This window comes from Pelodiscus sinensis, chromosome 7 (assembly GCF_052426305.1).
Source record: "Pelodiscus sinensis isolate ZL-2025 chromosome 7, ASM5242630v1, whole genome shotgun sequence".
NCBI lineage: Eukaryota > Metazoa > Chordata > Testudines > Trionychidae > Pelodiscus > Pelodiscus sinensis.
Genome location: NC_143058.1, coordinates 1,807,208 through 1,820,396, shown reverse-complemented (window position 1 = coordinate 1,820,396; position 13,189 = coordinate 1,807,208). Strand labels below are relative to the sequence as shown.

At 51.4% G+C, this 13,189-nt stretch overlaps 1 protein-coding gene across 2 annotated transcripts in view; it reads right to left on the bottom strand.

Annotated features, from left to right (window-relative positions):
* NHEJ1 (non-homologous end joining factor 1) overlaps positions 1-13,189 on the bottom strand; it is a 156,423-nt gene that overhangs the window by 126,691 nt on the left and 16,543 nt on the right. For both annotated transcript variants that reach the window (XM_089779605.1, XM_075932927.2), the window contains exons 4-5: positions 9,984-10,122; positions 8,489-8,547 (exon numbers count right to left, since the gene is read on the bottom strand). In XM_089779605.1, the coding sequence (XP_089635731.1) occupies positions 8,489-8,547; positions 9,984-10,122 (198 nt within the window). The remainder of the gene's footprint in view (positions 1-8,488; positions 8,548-9,983; positions 10,123-13,189) is intronic.

The window sequence follows — 13,189 nt, the reverse complement described above, 5'->3', positions numbered from 1 at the left end:
GCCCTGCTCTTGGCCAGCCACAGCTGCAAAGCCACAACCACCTTGTGCTAATTAAAACCATTCCCCTTAGGAAGTAGGCAGATGGTTGCTTCCTCCCCTGCTGCCTGGAGCTGGCTCGTGTTTAAGGGCTGCTGTCCCTGCTTAACGTGGCCCATCACCGGCATCGGTCCTTAAACAAACACAGGCCGCTTCTCTCCCTGGGCTTATTTTTAGCACTTATACAAAGGGAGAGGCAGAGGGCGGGGGAAGTCAGACAGAGTGCAGGCAGGGGCTGGGCCGGGCCAGCTAGCGTGCCTCACTCCAGACCTGTGAATGACACAAGGCTCTTCCCTTCCACTGCTCACACCCAGCACTTCCAGTCTCTGCCACACGGGGCAGCAAAGGGCAGTGGGGTTTCCCCAGACAGATATTTCTCTGGCCCTAGACCCCAATCCCACCACATGGCACACTCATATTTGGGCAACGCAGCGGCTTGCTGGGAGATCCATTCTATACTGATTTAATGTACAGGCCTCTCTCCCCTCTTCCAGGACACAGGCTCCACGTCCCCTCAGACTCCTTTCCCCATGAGACCTGGTCTCCCCTTGCAATCTGGAGGGGGCGCGCCTTGCCCCAGCGAGGCGAAGTCCAGCTCCTTGGCACCTCTTCCAACCGAATGCCTCCGGAGTGGGAAAGGACAGCTCTGAGCTGTGACCCCTGGTCTCCCTGACGTCAGCCACCCCACAAGCTCCATGCCTGTGCTCCCCGCTCACCCTGTCTGCATCAGCCAGCAATGCACTGGAAGCCGGCTATTTGTTTATCTTCCTATTCAGCCTTGCTTATTTTGATGGCATATCCTCCCAGCTCAGCCCAGGTCAACCTGTGAACCTTCCGCGTCCTGTTTGCCGAAGCCCTACTCTGCAAGCCAAGTGAGCAGAATGGCCAGAGGCCCAGCACAGCAGCCACCTTGTGCACTGGCCATGGCAGATAAAAATATTCACGGTGAAACATCCTGGGTCACGGGTCTATATTTGAACTGATTGTATCTGTGTGTTTATTCAAGCAGGCTTGATTGCTGCTCTATTGGTGCAGTGCAGCCAAAACAACCTTGGCTCCATAGGCCAGGGCTTCCCTCAAGGCTTCAAGGGTTACTGGGAAGAAAAGCCTGCTGCCCTTCTAGGATGGTTGGGCTCTGTACAGTGTAAAACTAAATTCCACACGTAAGGACAATGTTCCCCTGCTGCCCAGGACTCTTCCAGGGCAGCGAGGTGGGGAGTGGGAAGCAGACTCAGTTGCCTCTCCCCAGGTGCCAAAGCCACAACTGGCCCACACCCAGCTGCTAATCCCCCAGGCTTCAACCCTATCCACAGCAATAATGGCAGCGTCCACTGCCAACACAAAAATCCACGGTGCTTTGAAATGGAGAAAGGACAGTGCAAAATAAAGTGAATGTAATGAATAACCCAGGGAGGAAACTCAGAGATGCACTGTCTGTAGTCATTCACACTTCTAGTTCATTCATTCATTATCAAAGACCATTTTAGTATAAATGAAGCTGACCCAACATTTCAGCAAGCAGGGACCTTACCACAGAATTTAGGTCCAGCCTCTCTCAGACTTCAAGGGGACTTGGGACAGATTTTTAAAGGCATTTAGTCATCACTGGGCTCCTATCTGCATCTCAAGGTACCTAAATATCTTTTATCAGAGGGGTCGCCGTGTTAGTCTGAATCTGCAAAAGCGACGAGGAGTCCTGTGGCACCTTATAGACTAACTGAAGTGTAGGAGCATAAGCTTTCGTGGGCAAAGACCCACTTCGTCAGATGCATGGGCATGGACAGATACCAGAGTCATCTCACCTGCCCTTTCTGAATGTTGGCATAACATTAGCACTCTTCCAGTATTATGGAAGTCCCATGATATTCCAAGATTTATTAAAAATTCCCATCACCAGGCCAGAGATCTCCTCAGCCAATTCTATTAGGACTTTTGGATACATATTAACTGGGCCTATAGATTTTAAATGTTTCTCCAGCCAATTTCATTCAGTTTTCCTCAGCCTTAAGGTATCAGCCGCTTTGAAGCGCTACTTTTGATTGGTACTGTCCACATTAAATACAAGCAGATAGTGATCAGTGGTCCCTAGGAAACTACCAACTTCCAGTCCAGTGATTAATTAATCTTTTTCTGTCATAAGGTCTAAGTTAGAGTTACCCTATACTGAACTCGGGATGTAAAAGATTCATCTATTACTCACATTAAAAGCCGGTTCCCGCCAGCACTGTCTCCGTGGTGCTGCTTGCCCACTCGATCCCCACTGCTCCAGCAGCAGCCCCTGTCCGTGGGGAGTCCCAGCAGGGAGTTGGGACCCGCCGTGGACAGGAGCTGCTGCAGCAAAGCAAACCATGTCCGCAGCCAGCCCTGGCCACCTCGGACAGGGGCTGCTGCCGAAGCAGCCTCTGTTCTATGGCTGGGGATGGGAGCAGCCTCTGCTCACAGCGGTTGGGGCTGGCCACGGACAGGAGCTGCTGGGCCCAGTGCAAGCTGGAACTGTGCAAATCCAGCTCAGTCCTGGCTCATGCCGGGTCCAAGAGCTATCCCCGCTGTGGCTCTGCAGTTTAAATGTGAGCCCAGATCTTACTACATTTAAACTGCAGAGCCGCAATGGGAGTAGCTCCTTCTGAGCACCTTCCCTTATCGACTAATTGTGTAGTCAATATAAATTGTATTGACTACACGATTACCCAATTACCAACCTCTTAATATTCTTATACTGTATACAACACCTTTTGTATTAGGAAATTATCACCTATATTTTTTAGAAACTCCAATTATGTATTCCACTACTATACGAGACCTCCAGCAGAGGTCTCATAGATTGAATTTCCCCATGATAACACAATTCCCTCACACACATTTCAGATAGGTGTTTAAGAAGTAACTAATTCTGTTCTCTGTTTGATTTGGTGATATGTAGGAGTCCCCCAGTGGTAACCCTTGTGATGTAGTGGGGGACTGTCTGTTCTGTAACCCGGTGTCCCCCTGCACTGTGCTGTGTGATTCCCACTGACTCACCCACATGTGTATTAGCCCAGACACCTAGGCCCAGCCTGACCAGATAAACTGCTTCCCAGGGGGAGAGACAAAGGGAGGGAGGTGGAGACGAACACCAGGTTTCGGGGGAAGGGTCAGTGGCTGGCTGGGAAACATGAAGGAAAGAGCCTAAACTGAGTGCTGAGGGGCTGGGGGGGAGGGGGCAATGGACTTCCTACCCCAAGGGGTCTGAGGCATCCTGGCCCTGACTCCTGTAACCACATCACGTCTGTGCTGGGCTGTATCCTGGAGAAGCAATAAACCCTCCCTTTTCTACTGGCTGGCAGTCTCTGTTCTTGCTGCTACGGAGCTGCAGGATCAGGGGGAACCCCAACTCGCTGTCACACCCCTTCTTATGATTTGTTAGTTAGCACAAAGGACAGGAAAATATTTCATCAGCCTTATACAACATAAGCTCATCATCCTGTTTCTTTCCAAAGACAGAGTAAAAATATTTATTGAGCATTTCCACCCTCTCTTACTCATTATTAGCATAGGAACATAGGACACAGGCCTGGAAACAACCTCCTGAGTCAAGTCCAGTCTGCTGGTATCACAGACATCCCCATCATCTCATTCTATACATAAACTTATCAAGCTCGACTCTAAAACCAGAAAGGTGTCTTGCCACTACTCCTCCTATTGGAAGCTGTTCCAGAACCTCCCTTCTCTGATGGTCAGAAACTACCTTCTAATTCCCAGGCTATATTTACTCCTGCCCAGTTTATCCATTTTTGTTCTTGAACAATTAATTTTAGTGTTCTAATGATTGCTCTGGTTTATAAGTCAATGCAATGTTCAGACTCTCTGGAGCTTTCCTTTAAAATGCCACGTTCTCCTCAGTGTGCATGTTTAATTGTGAAGTTGGGGGGGAGGGGGTATGTGCTAAACCAAGTAACAGGTTGCAATGAACATAGGACAGCAACTTCTATGCACTTTAGCACTCCTCCCATTCCCCTTCTACAGCCCACAGCAGCCACTTGCCCAAACTACAAGTCAGTAAAAAGCTCTCTCAAAAGAGACAAATGTAGGGATACCAGACAGAGTGAGAGTCACCTGGTTTCAGGTAAAGGTGATCTTACAGGAATGCTCCTCCACTCAGTAAACTGGCCCAGATGGTACCTACAACACATCCTCTCCCCCTTGGCTTCCCACTAGCAGTGTGGAACAGATAGGTTCAGGACGAGCTGGACTTTGGAGCATAGCCTCCTTGCCCTTAGCTCCCTTAACCAGGAAAAAGGTAACGGCAGTTTTAACTGTTTCATTAGGGTCCATGCGGTAAAGCCAAGCTGCTGTCAAAATTGGTGACCTCGTGGTAGATTTCCTCAGTGGGTAAATGGCCAAGAGCAGTCTTCACTCCATCCCCATAAGCCCTCCCCACCACTCTGCCCCTGACATGCCCCTTCCAAACCACACCAACCTCCTCTTCTCCTGCACGCACTGACCTAGGCCCACCAGTGAGCGCACACAGCCAGGCAGCTCCCCAGGCCACATGTGATGAACCCACAGGCCCTACAGAACACTCTGAAAGGTTCCACACCCCCGGACTAACAGCACACTCAACGAGCACAGACAGGGCTGACAGCGTACATACACTCATCAGTGCCTCTGATTCGTGAGCCAGCTTCTCAGATTTCTCTGCTGATGAAATAGAGACCAAGTCCAAGGACATGGAGCTGGATCCCACAAGGAGATACCGAGGGGAGGACACACTGTCCCAGCCAGTGGCATTGAGCAATCATTCCACTTCCCTGAGTGGGTCACTCCTCAGAATTCCAGCTACAGAAGCACTCATCAAGTATTAACCCTCTGACTTCAGTGCTGCCATCCAACCAGCTCCTTTCAGAGAACCCCACAGACCTAGGCAGTCACTATCCATTCCTGTTCTGCCTCTACCATACCCCAGGCAACTAGCTGTCTGCCTGCCCAAAATGCCATACAAAGAGCAGTCAGTTGAGAAGGCAGCACTCCCCAGTAGCTTGACCAGTGATACCACACTATTCACGCACAGAACAGCAATCTCTTTCCAATTCAAGCATTAAAGGGAACATCTGTCTGGAATTATCCCCAGTTTGTATGAACACACAGGCTTGCTTCTCTCTCAGTTAGCATATGTCCACCCCGCAGGGATGTAGCCCTTGCTGCACAGGCTTCCACATGGAGAAGTTACCTAGCCAGGTGCCCTATCTGAAGCAGACCAGCAGGGTTTTCCATAGTCTCCCAGCAGCACCACATGTTGATATTGCTGGGCGAGTGTTAGGTGGGTTCACAGCTGACTCAGTAGGGCCATCTGGAGAGAAGGGCAGTCGGAACAGTTCTGGGAGGAGGAGAGAGTCTAGGACAGGGGTCAGCAATCTTTTCAAATCAAAGAGCCAAAGTACATCAAAATTCAGAACAAGTGGTCAACAAAGAGCCAGTATAAGAATGCCCATTTGCATGACTGAAAACATACAGCTTAATGATAGAAATGTAGCCGTGTTAGCTGGTGTAGCTGAAACAAAATACAGGACTATGTAGCACTTTAAAGACTAACAAGATGGTTTATTAGATGATGAGCTTTCGTGGGCCAGACCCACTTCCTCAGATCAAATAGTGGAAGAAAATAGTCACAGCCATATATACCAAAGGACTGGCATTCATGCTAAAATTCGACACTCTCCGCGGGGGGCTGAACAAAGACCCCAGCTATCTTACCCATTACAAAGATAGCTTCCCCAATTATCACCTCTAATACCATTAACTCACAGACATCTACCCATCTCTAATATCATTAACTCACAGGCATTCACCTTCCTTTCCCCCCCTCCCCACATCCCCCTTCTGTTCTGAAATGTGATTTGTCCTTTTCATATGTGTTCATTTTTTTTAATTGTATCCTTTGGTATATATGGCTGTGACTATTTTCTTCCACTATTTGATCTGAGGAAGTGGGTCTGACCCACGAAAGCTCATCATCTAATAAACCATCTTGTTAGTCTTTAAAGTGCTACATAGTCCTGTATTTTGATACAGCTTAATGCTACTGATGATTGACATGAGTACTAGCACGTATGAAACACTGTACTCGCAGACTTTATTTAATGGGACTTCTGCTGCTGCTTAGGGTGATGTTTGTGGATGGGGGGTGCAGAAGTCAGACTGGAGCGTATGAAGAGAACAGGGCACAGGGTTGGGGTCTGTGGGAGGTACAAAATGCAGAGCACTGGGGGTGGGACGTAGAGTATGTGGGGGCCCTGCGGCCGAATTACCTTACCTGGCTGGATAAGGGGCTGGGCCAGGATCGCCACAGCCAGATCGTGGCCTCCCCTCCTATCCATGCCACAGCAGGAGGGGGCCACCCTCACCACCCTTCCTGTGCCCAGATGGGGGCCAAACCACAGGGCCTGCCCCAGGATTGAGGTCAGGATAGGGTTAAGGTCATTTTGCTGGGGCTGCAGCTAGGAAGAAGTTTAATTTAACCAGTAATACAGGAAATATTAATCAAAATTATTAAACAGACTAAGCACTTTAACTTTCCCACGTTAGTTTACCAAACTTCATTTTAAATAAAGTAAAATATTATATCCAACACAAAAGGTTTCAACATCGTCTTTATTTATGGCAGGGGTGGGGAACCTTTTTGGGTCGGTGGCCACTGACCCACAAAACAAATCAGTTGGGGACCACACAAGTTAAAAGCAAAAAAAAAAAACAACATACCACCACCACACCACCCCAATTGAGATGTGGCCTCCAACTGAGATGCCTCACTCGCCTTGTGCTTCAGCCCCAAGGAGGATGGGGAGGGCAGGAAGGACTGAGGTTCAAGGCATCAGGTCAGATTAACTCTCCTGGGGTTTCAGGGTTAGTGCATTTTGTGGGCCCCTCAATTTGCTCTGAGGTGGGGCCAAAAATGAGTTCAGAGTGGGGGACAGATCCCACTCACTGGCAGTTAGGGATGGGGGAGCAGGAACTGGGCAGGAGGTAGAATGCAGGAGGTGGTGAGGGTGCAAGTTCTGGGTGGGAGATAGGGTGCAGGACTAGGGTGTCTAGCTCGGAGGAAGGGTGCAGGAGCAGACTGGAGGTGGTAGGTGTCTGGCTGGGGGGAGAGGGCAGGAGCAGGCTGGAGGTGAGCAGCTGTCTGGCCGCAAGGAGGGTGCAGGAACAGGGAGGAGGGGACAGGAGCAAGCTGGGGGTTGGTCTCTTGCCAAGGAGAAGGGGGCAGGAGCAGGCTGGGGGCAGATGTCTGGCCAGGGGCGAGGGGGCAGGAGCAGGCTGTGGGTGCAGTGTCTGGGCATGAGGAGAAAGAGATGGGGGCACTTGCTTTCGAGCCCCACACTGCTCCCAGCACTGTGTCGAAGGATTGGGAACGGGAGCAGCAGGGAACAGCTTCCAGGCAGTGAGTATGTTCATGCACTGCTACTCTCACTCCCCTGGCTGGGGGGGAACAGCAGCACAAGTTGCCGCTCCGCTTCTTCCCTGAAGTCATGCAGTGAGGCTTGGGGCTCTCACATACCCCCTCCCCCTTGGCTAGAAGCCGGCACTTTAATCTTGGGGGGCAGGGGAGACGTGCCAGCCTCACATCTCCCCTGCCCCCCAAGATTAGAGCGCCGGCTTCTAGCCAAGGGGGAGGGGGTGTGTGAAAGCCCCAAACGTCACTGCATAACCACTATGGGGGCCACAAAGGGGGACTGAGCTTGAGCTGTGAGCTATATTTGGCCCCGTACTGACTCATCTTTGGCGTGCAAGCCATAGGTTGCCAACCCTTGATCTAGGCTGAAAGGCCTAGAGAGGAGTCCTAGGAGCAACCCAGCTTGGGGAGAAGGGCTGAACTGAATATTATGTTGTTTTAGGGCTCAGTCCCAAGGTGGGAGCCAGGATGGTTTCAGCTTGACTCCCAACAGGCCATTTCTCCACATAACGCCAGAGACATATGCAAGCGTCTGGAGTGACAACAGCAACTGCTGCTTGTTTGTTGCCTCAGGACCAGACAGAGTGAGACCCAGACCCATTATACTGCCCTGGTCTGAACCAGCAATGGCTTTGTCTCACCAGACTGCCCCCAAGCCAACCCTTGCACACCACAGCCCACTAACTCGAGCAGGAGGCAGACCAGCATGCTAAGCTGGGCCTACCAGAGTGGGTGATGGCCCAGGATGCTAGGCTGAACTAACCCAAGCGGGTGACAGCTCAATAACTTGAATGGCCTAAAGCGTGTTGACATAGGACACGGTAGCCACCTAGCCACATGTGGCTATTGGCCGGTCAAGTGGGGCTAGCTGGCTTGAACAATGTGGCTATTTGGCTGGCTAAGCGTGGCAAGTTTGCTATACCAGTAGCCACTATAATGGCTATTGCTTCAGAACTGGTTGGACATCACGGACATGGACACATCTAGGTCCCCTTTGCACTAACACATGACAACATCTTTCCCTACCTCATCCACAAACTTCTGCAGGAACAACTCCTCTTGGAAGGGTTCGGTCCTCAGGCGTCCTGAAGCAGAGATGGGAGTGTGAGCAGGGTGGGCACCACCAGCCTGGCCAAACACACTAGCTCGTTGCCCTTGTACTCTCTGACAGGGGGACATACAAAGTGGGTCTGGTTTTTGTTGTTAGTCTGAATTACTTGGGGGAGCTCAGATACTACAGTGACATGTAACATCTACCCAGGGGCACTGGCAGCACCAGTCAGGAAAGCGGGAACCCCCGTACTCATCAACCCTGGCACCAGAGGCCAGCAGGAAAGCATTACAGCCAAGGAGACCTAGGCAGCTCACAGTAATTGTCCAGATATTTTTGCAGTCTGTAGCAAGCAGCGCTCTGCTCATTTCCCCATCATTGTCTATACCCCAGGCTAAGCTTGCTGCTCCCCAAACCTACTGGACACTGTTGCGCTGCCTGAGAACCAGCAGCAAGAGGCAACCACATATATTTTGGTATATCCAAGAAAAATTAGCAAGTCTGAGATGGAGTAAGTCAGACAACAGGGCCTGGACCTCTTGGCATCACTTTCCAGCATGGCGCTTACTGAATGGGCTGTATAAATGACCAGTGATATAGCCTGCCTCCCTTCACAGCCCACACAACCTGCAGAGAGCTGTGTGTGTCCAAACAAGCGGCATTGGACCAGTTCCCACTACCTAATAGGTCCTGGAGAGCTGGTCAGGATCACAGCAACCCTCCAATGTGCAAGAGAAGCTCTGAGGAAATCAGGCCATGCTAGTGGAAAGAGGGCATGTCCCCTGGAAACACTGCCCTTCAGTCCAATGCATGCAAAGCTTCTGCCAGCTGTGAACCAAATCCACGTGCCAGAGGCTTCGACAGCTGAGTGTGGGATGCAGCACCCCCTCTAAGTGCTGAGAGACTCCACCCATCAGCAACAGCTCTGCCAGTCCTTATATCACTCTGCTCTAGGCCCTGTGCTTTGCAGCCTGGGGATTAAACCCAAGCCTCTCATTAACATCTCAGAGTCTCCACACAGAAGCAGGCCCACGTGCACAGTCATGCTTCCAATGTTCTTGTAAGGAAGCTGAGGAAAAGAGTCAGGAGCCCCTGGTTCCTCTCCAAGTGTTCTGTAAGCTACTGCATGTGGGAAAAAAGCCTGACTCTGCTCCAGCTCCTTCGCTAGCTGGCCTCTGATCTAGGTTCCTGGTCACAGGCCAGGTACTCTAAGTAAAGCAAAGAGCCTTTTGGCTATTTCCCAAGTCCTTCGGCTACCGGTCAATGTCCATTCCTCCTCCACCTCTCCCCTGGGGACTACTCCCAAGGCTTCTGGCTACTGTCTGTCTGCTGTAGCAGCTGAACACGAAACACAAGCTTCGTTGGGTAAGAGCCAGACTGAGCACTTTGTGCCAACCCTGTGCAAGGAAGGAAACTCACTCCCTGCTCTCTCCAGCCCTGGTTTCCCCATGAGTAGAACAGCCTCCATACCTCTGCTAAGAGCAGCTCCACTCTCCCTGTAGTCTTCGATCTCAGCATCCTTCTGCACCAGAAGAGATGCCAGCTCTTGCAGCTGGCACTGCAATGCCAGGCTCATCCTGATGAGGGGCCGCAAAAGATGACAGGAAATCTGGGGTGGGAGAGACAAGAAGGGCACTTAGTTTCTAGAACAAAAGTGGTTGAAGCGGGTCAGACGACATCAGCAATGTCTTGGCAGCTACAGCCAGAGGTTACTCAGAACTTCCCAGCATCCAGAGATTACAGGAATACCTGTCTGCCATTCCAGCATCTGCTAGCAGGAGGCTCTATATGGAACAAATCAGGTGTTCTGGCTGTGCAGGGAGGTCTCTGCCATCCCAGTGGGAAGCACTGAAGGGAATGGGATAGAAATGTTGACTGAGAGGAGCTGTAGAGAATGGGGCAGGAGCTCTGACTGGGGAATACATTCTACCTACCCCAGTCCCAGCCTCTCCCAGCAGGAGGTGCAATACAAAACACCACAGGCAGTGAGGAAAGAGATGGATATGTGGTAGAGACGGTTCAATGTAGGAGACACTCCAACTCTGACAGACAGCTGTGGAAGGAGGTAACAGCAAGTGCCTCTGCTCTGATCAACCCAATGAAAACTTAAGTAAGCAGCACAAACAGGCCCCTCTGAGCCTCACATCCCCCAGCTCCAATGGGCCCGGATGCCCATTCTGACACTGAAAACAGACAAAGCTAAGACTAAAAGCAAAAGGAACCACCAGTCATTTTGCAGCTTGAAGAAACTGACAAACTTTCATGGGAAGATGAGATCGAAGGCATGAGGAATCTTTATCCCAAAATCCTGTGCAGGCCCTTGCTGCTGCCCTGTATGCACCTATCCACACTCTTTCTAGGCTACCCTTACCCAAGGCTCTCTCAGAGCACAGTCCTGACCTCTTCCCCAGTATGGACTGGATGCACCTTGCTCTGATTCTCACCAACAGAACTTTCTTCATGGGGACACTCTCCCTCTGCAGTTTCCTGGCCCTTGGAGGGGGTCAAGTCAGGTCAGGACAACCTGCACTCCCAATGGACCATCTCACCCACAAACTCCAGTCAGATAGACACAGGAAACCGACCCTTCACCATCATCTCTGGGACAGCTGGGGCAAGACACATGCAGCAGGGCCCAATGTACTGTATGAGCCTGTCTGACAAACCCCTTCTCACTCTGTGCTTCATTTTTAATCAGCAAACCCAAGCCACTGAGATGGGGGTACAGTAAACTTAGCGCCACTCACAGGACAGCACAGCCCACTGAAGCTCTGCATCCATGGCACACTGAAGGCAGATAGGGGGTTGAGTTCTGCAGCCACCCTCCTCTTTCACCCAAAAGGGCAATTCATGTACACTACAGGTCTGAAAACAATGCAGCCTCCACTCTGGTCAGGATGCTGGGACCTGTGGTCTCCATGGGCCACTTGCAAAGCTGAGGAAATGGGCAATGTGCTCCATTTTAGGCCAGTTTGGCATAGGCCTGACTCTTGACAAGCAGCTGAGCAGAGTTTAGGCCCCATTCCTACATCACAAACAGTAGCACTTCGCATTCTGCAGGGTCTCTCATCATCTGAGTGCCTTACAAACATCAACCAAGATACGAACTAATGGGATAGCAGCAGGTGCCAGTTCATAGCTCACCTCTACAGCTGTGGTAATGCTGTGGGATTCATACCCTCTTTGAAAGGTGGCAGAATGTCTTTCCAAGGGCCAAATGTCTCATGCTGCTCACCAGGGCCAAGTCTGCCCCATACCCTGTGCTCTTAATGGAACCAGAGATAACATGGCTCCCCTTCTGTTACTTCTCCACTGATGCACCAACAGAGACATGCACAGCTCTGGGAAGTTCTTGCTGCTGGAGAGGCAGCAGGGGCCAGTGACCCACAGTGGGGGTTTTGGCATGCTCCATTTGCTCTTTATAAAAGAATTTCAGCCAGGGCTGGTGAAAGGGGCTTCACTGGCAGGCTTGAGATGGAGGCGTCAATGTACCCCGGGAAAGGCAGAGTCTGGGCAAGCTCCACCCTTGCACGCAAACACACAGCCCTGCTAGGTAGGACGAGCCTGTGGGGTGAGCACCATGCAGCCCCTGTCACTCTTTCAGTCCCTGGCACTACCACTGGGTGGGCCAATTAGTGCCCACCAGATGGAGGGATTTTGTAGACACCTGTCCCACTAGCAACAGGACTGAGATCCCAGCTCTGCTCTTTCTAAAGTGCAAGTGAAGAATTTTAGTGCAGACATTTCAAATGCTCAATGTCAGAACTTTCAAACACACCCAATGTTGGACCTGATCAATGTGCCAAAGCCCTTTAAAGGGGCCTCGTCAGGGAGCCTCAGCCTGTCCTCTTGCTAGCTGTCCTATCCCACCCTTCCTCGACTTCTTTAGGGCAAGTCACAAATCCATCACCTGCCATTGAGCCACCTCTGTTGACTAGCAACAATTATAGTTAGGTGCACAGCACACTCTGGTGCGTACTGGACGCCACTACAATTTAATCAAACTACAGCAGCCAGTAGATTGGGATCTATTGCTAGATCTTGGAGCCTCTGACAGGTGATCTTGACTGGTTTGACCAAGAGACTATCAAGTGCCAGCACTTCAGCTAGCCCTCCCACTACGGCTGCGCAACGCCTGCCCTTTGCCTTGGAGCTGCCTCCCCTCACCTCCAGGAGTCTCCTGGTTGCTGTGCAGGGCAGGGAAAAGAGAGGCACTGATGTCAAGGTGCCCCCTCTCCCATCCTGTATTCTATCTTCACAGAGCGGGGGAGGGGGCAACACAACAGGGCTTGGGATGGAAGTAGTTTGCTGGCTGCTTTTGGGAGTGGTGCAGAACCAGGGCAGGGGTGAGCTTGCCTTAGTCCCACTGCACCACCACCCAGATGCCACCTGAGGTAAGTAGTGCCCAGTTGGAAACCACATCCTGAAACCCTACCCCAGTTATGAACCCCCTCCTGCACCCCAAGCCCCTGCCCTAGACCCAAACACCCCTGCATCCAAACACCCTCCCAGAGCCTGCACCTAGAACCCCCTCTGGCATCCCAATGGCCTGCCCCAGGCTCAGCTCAGAGCCCCTCCTGCACTCCAGATCCCTTAATCCAAGACCTGAGCCTGCACGTCCCCCTCTCCCCACTCCAACACGCTGTCCCTGCCTGGTGAAAGTGAGGAAGGATGGG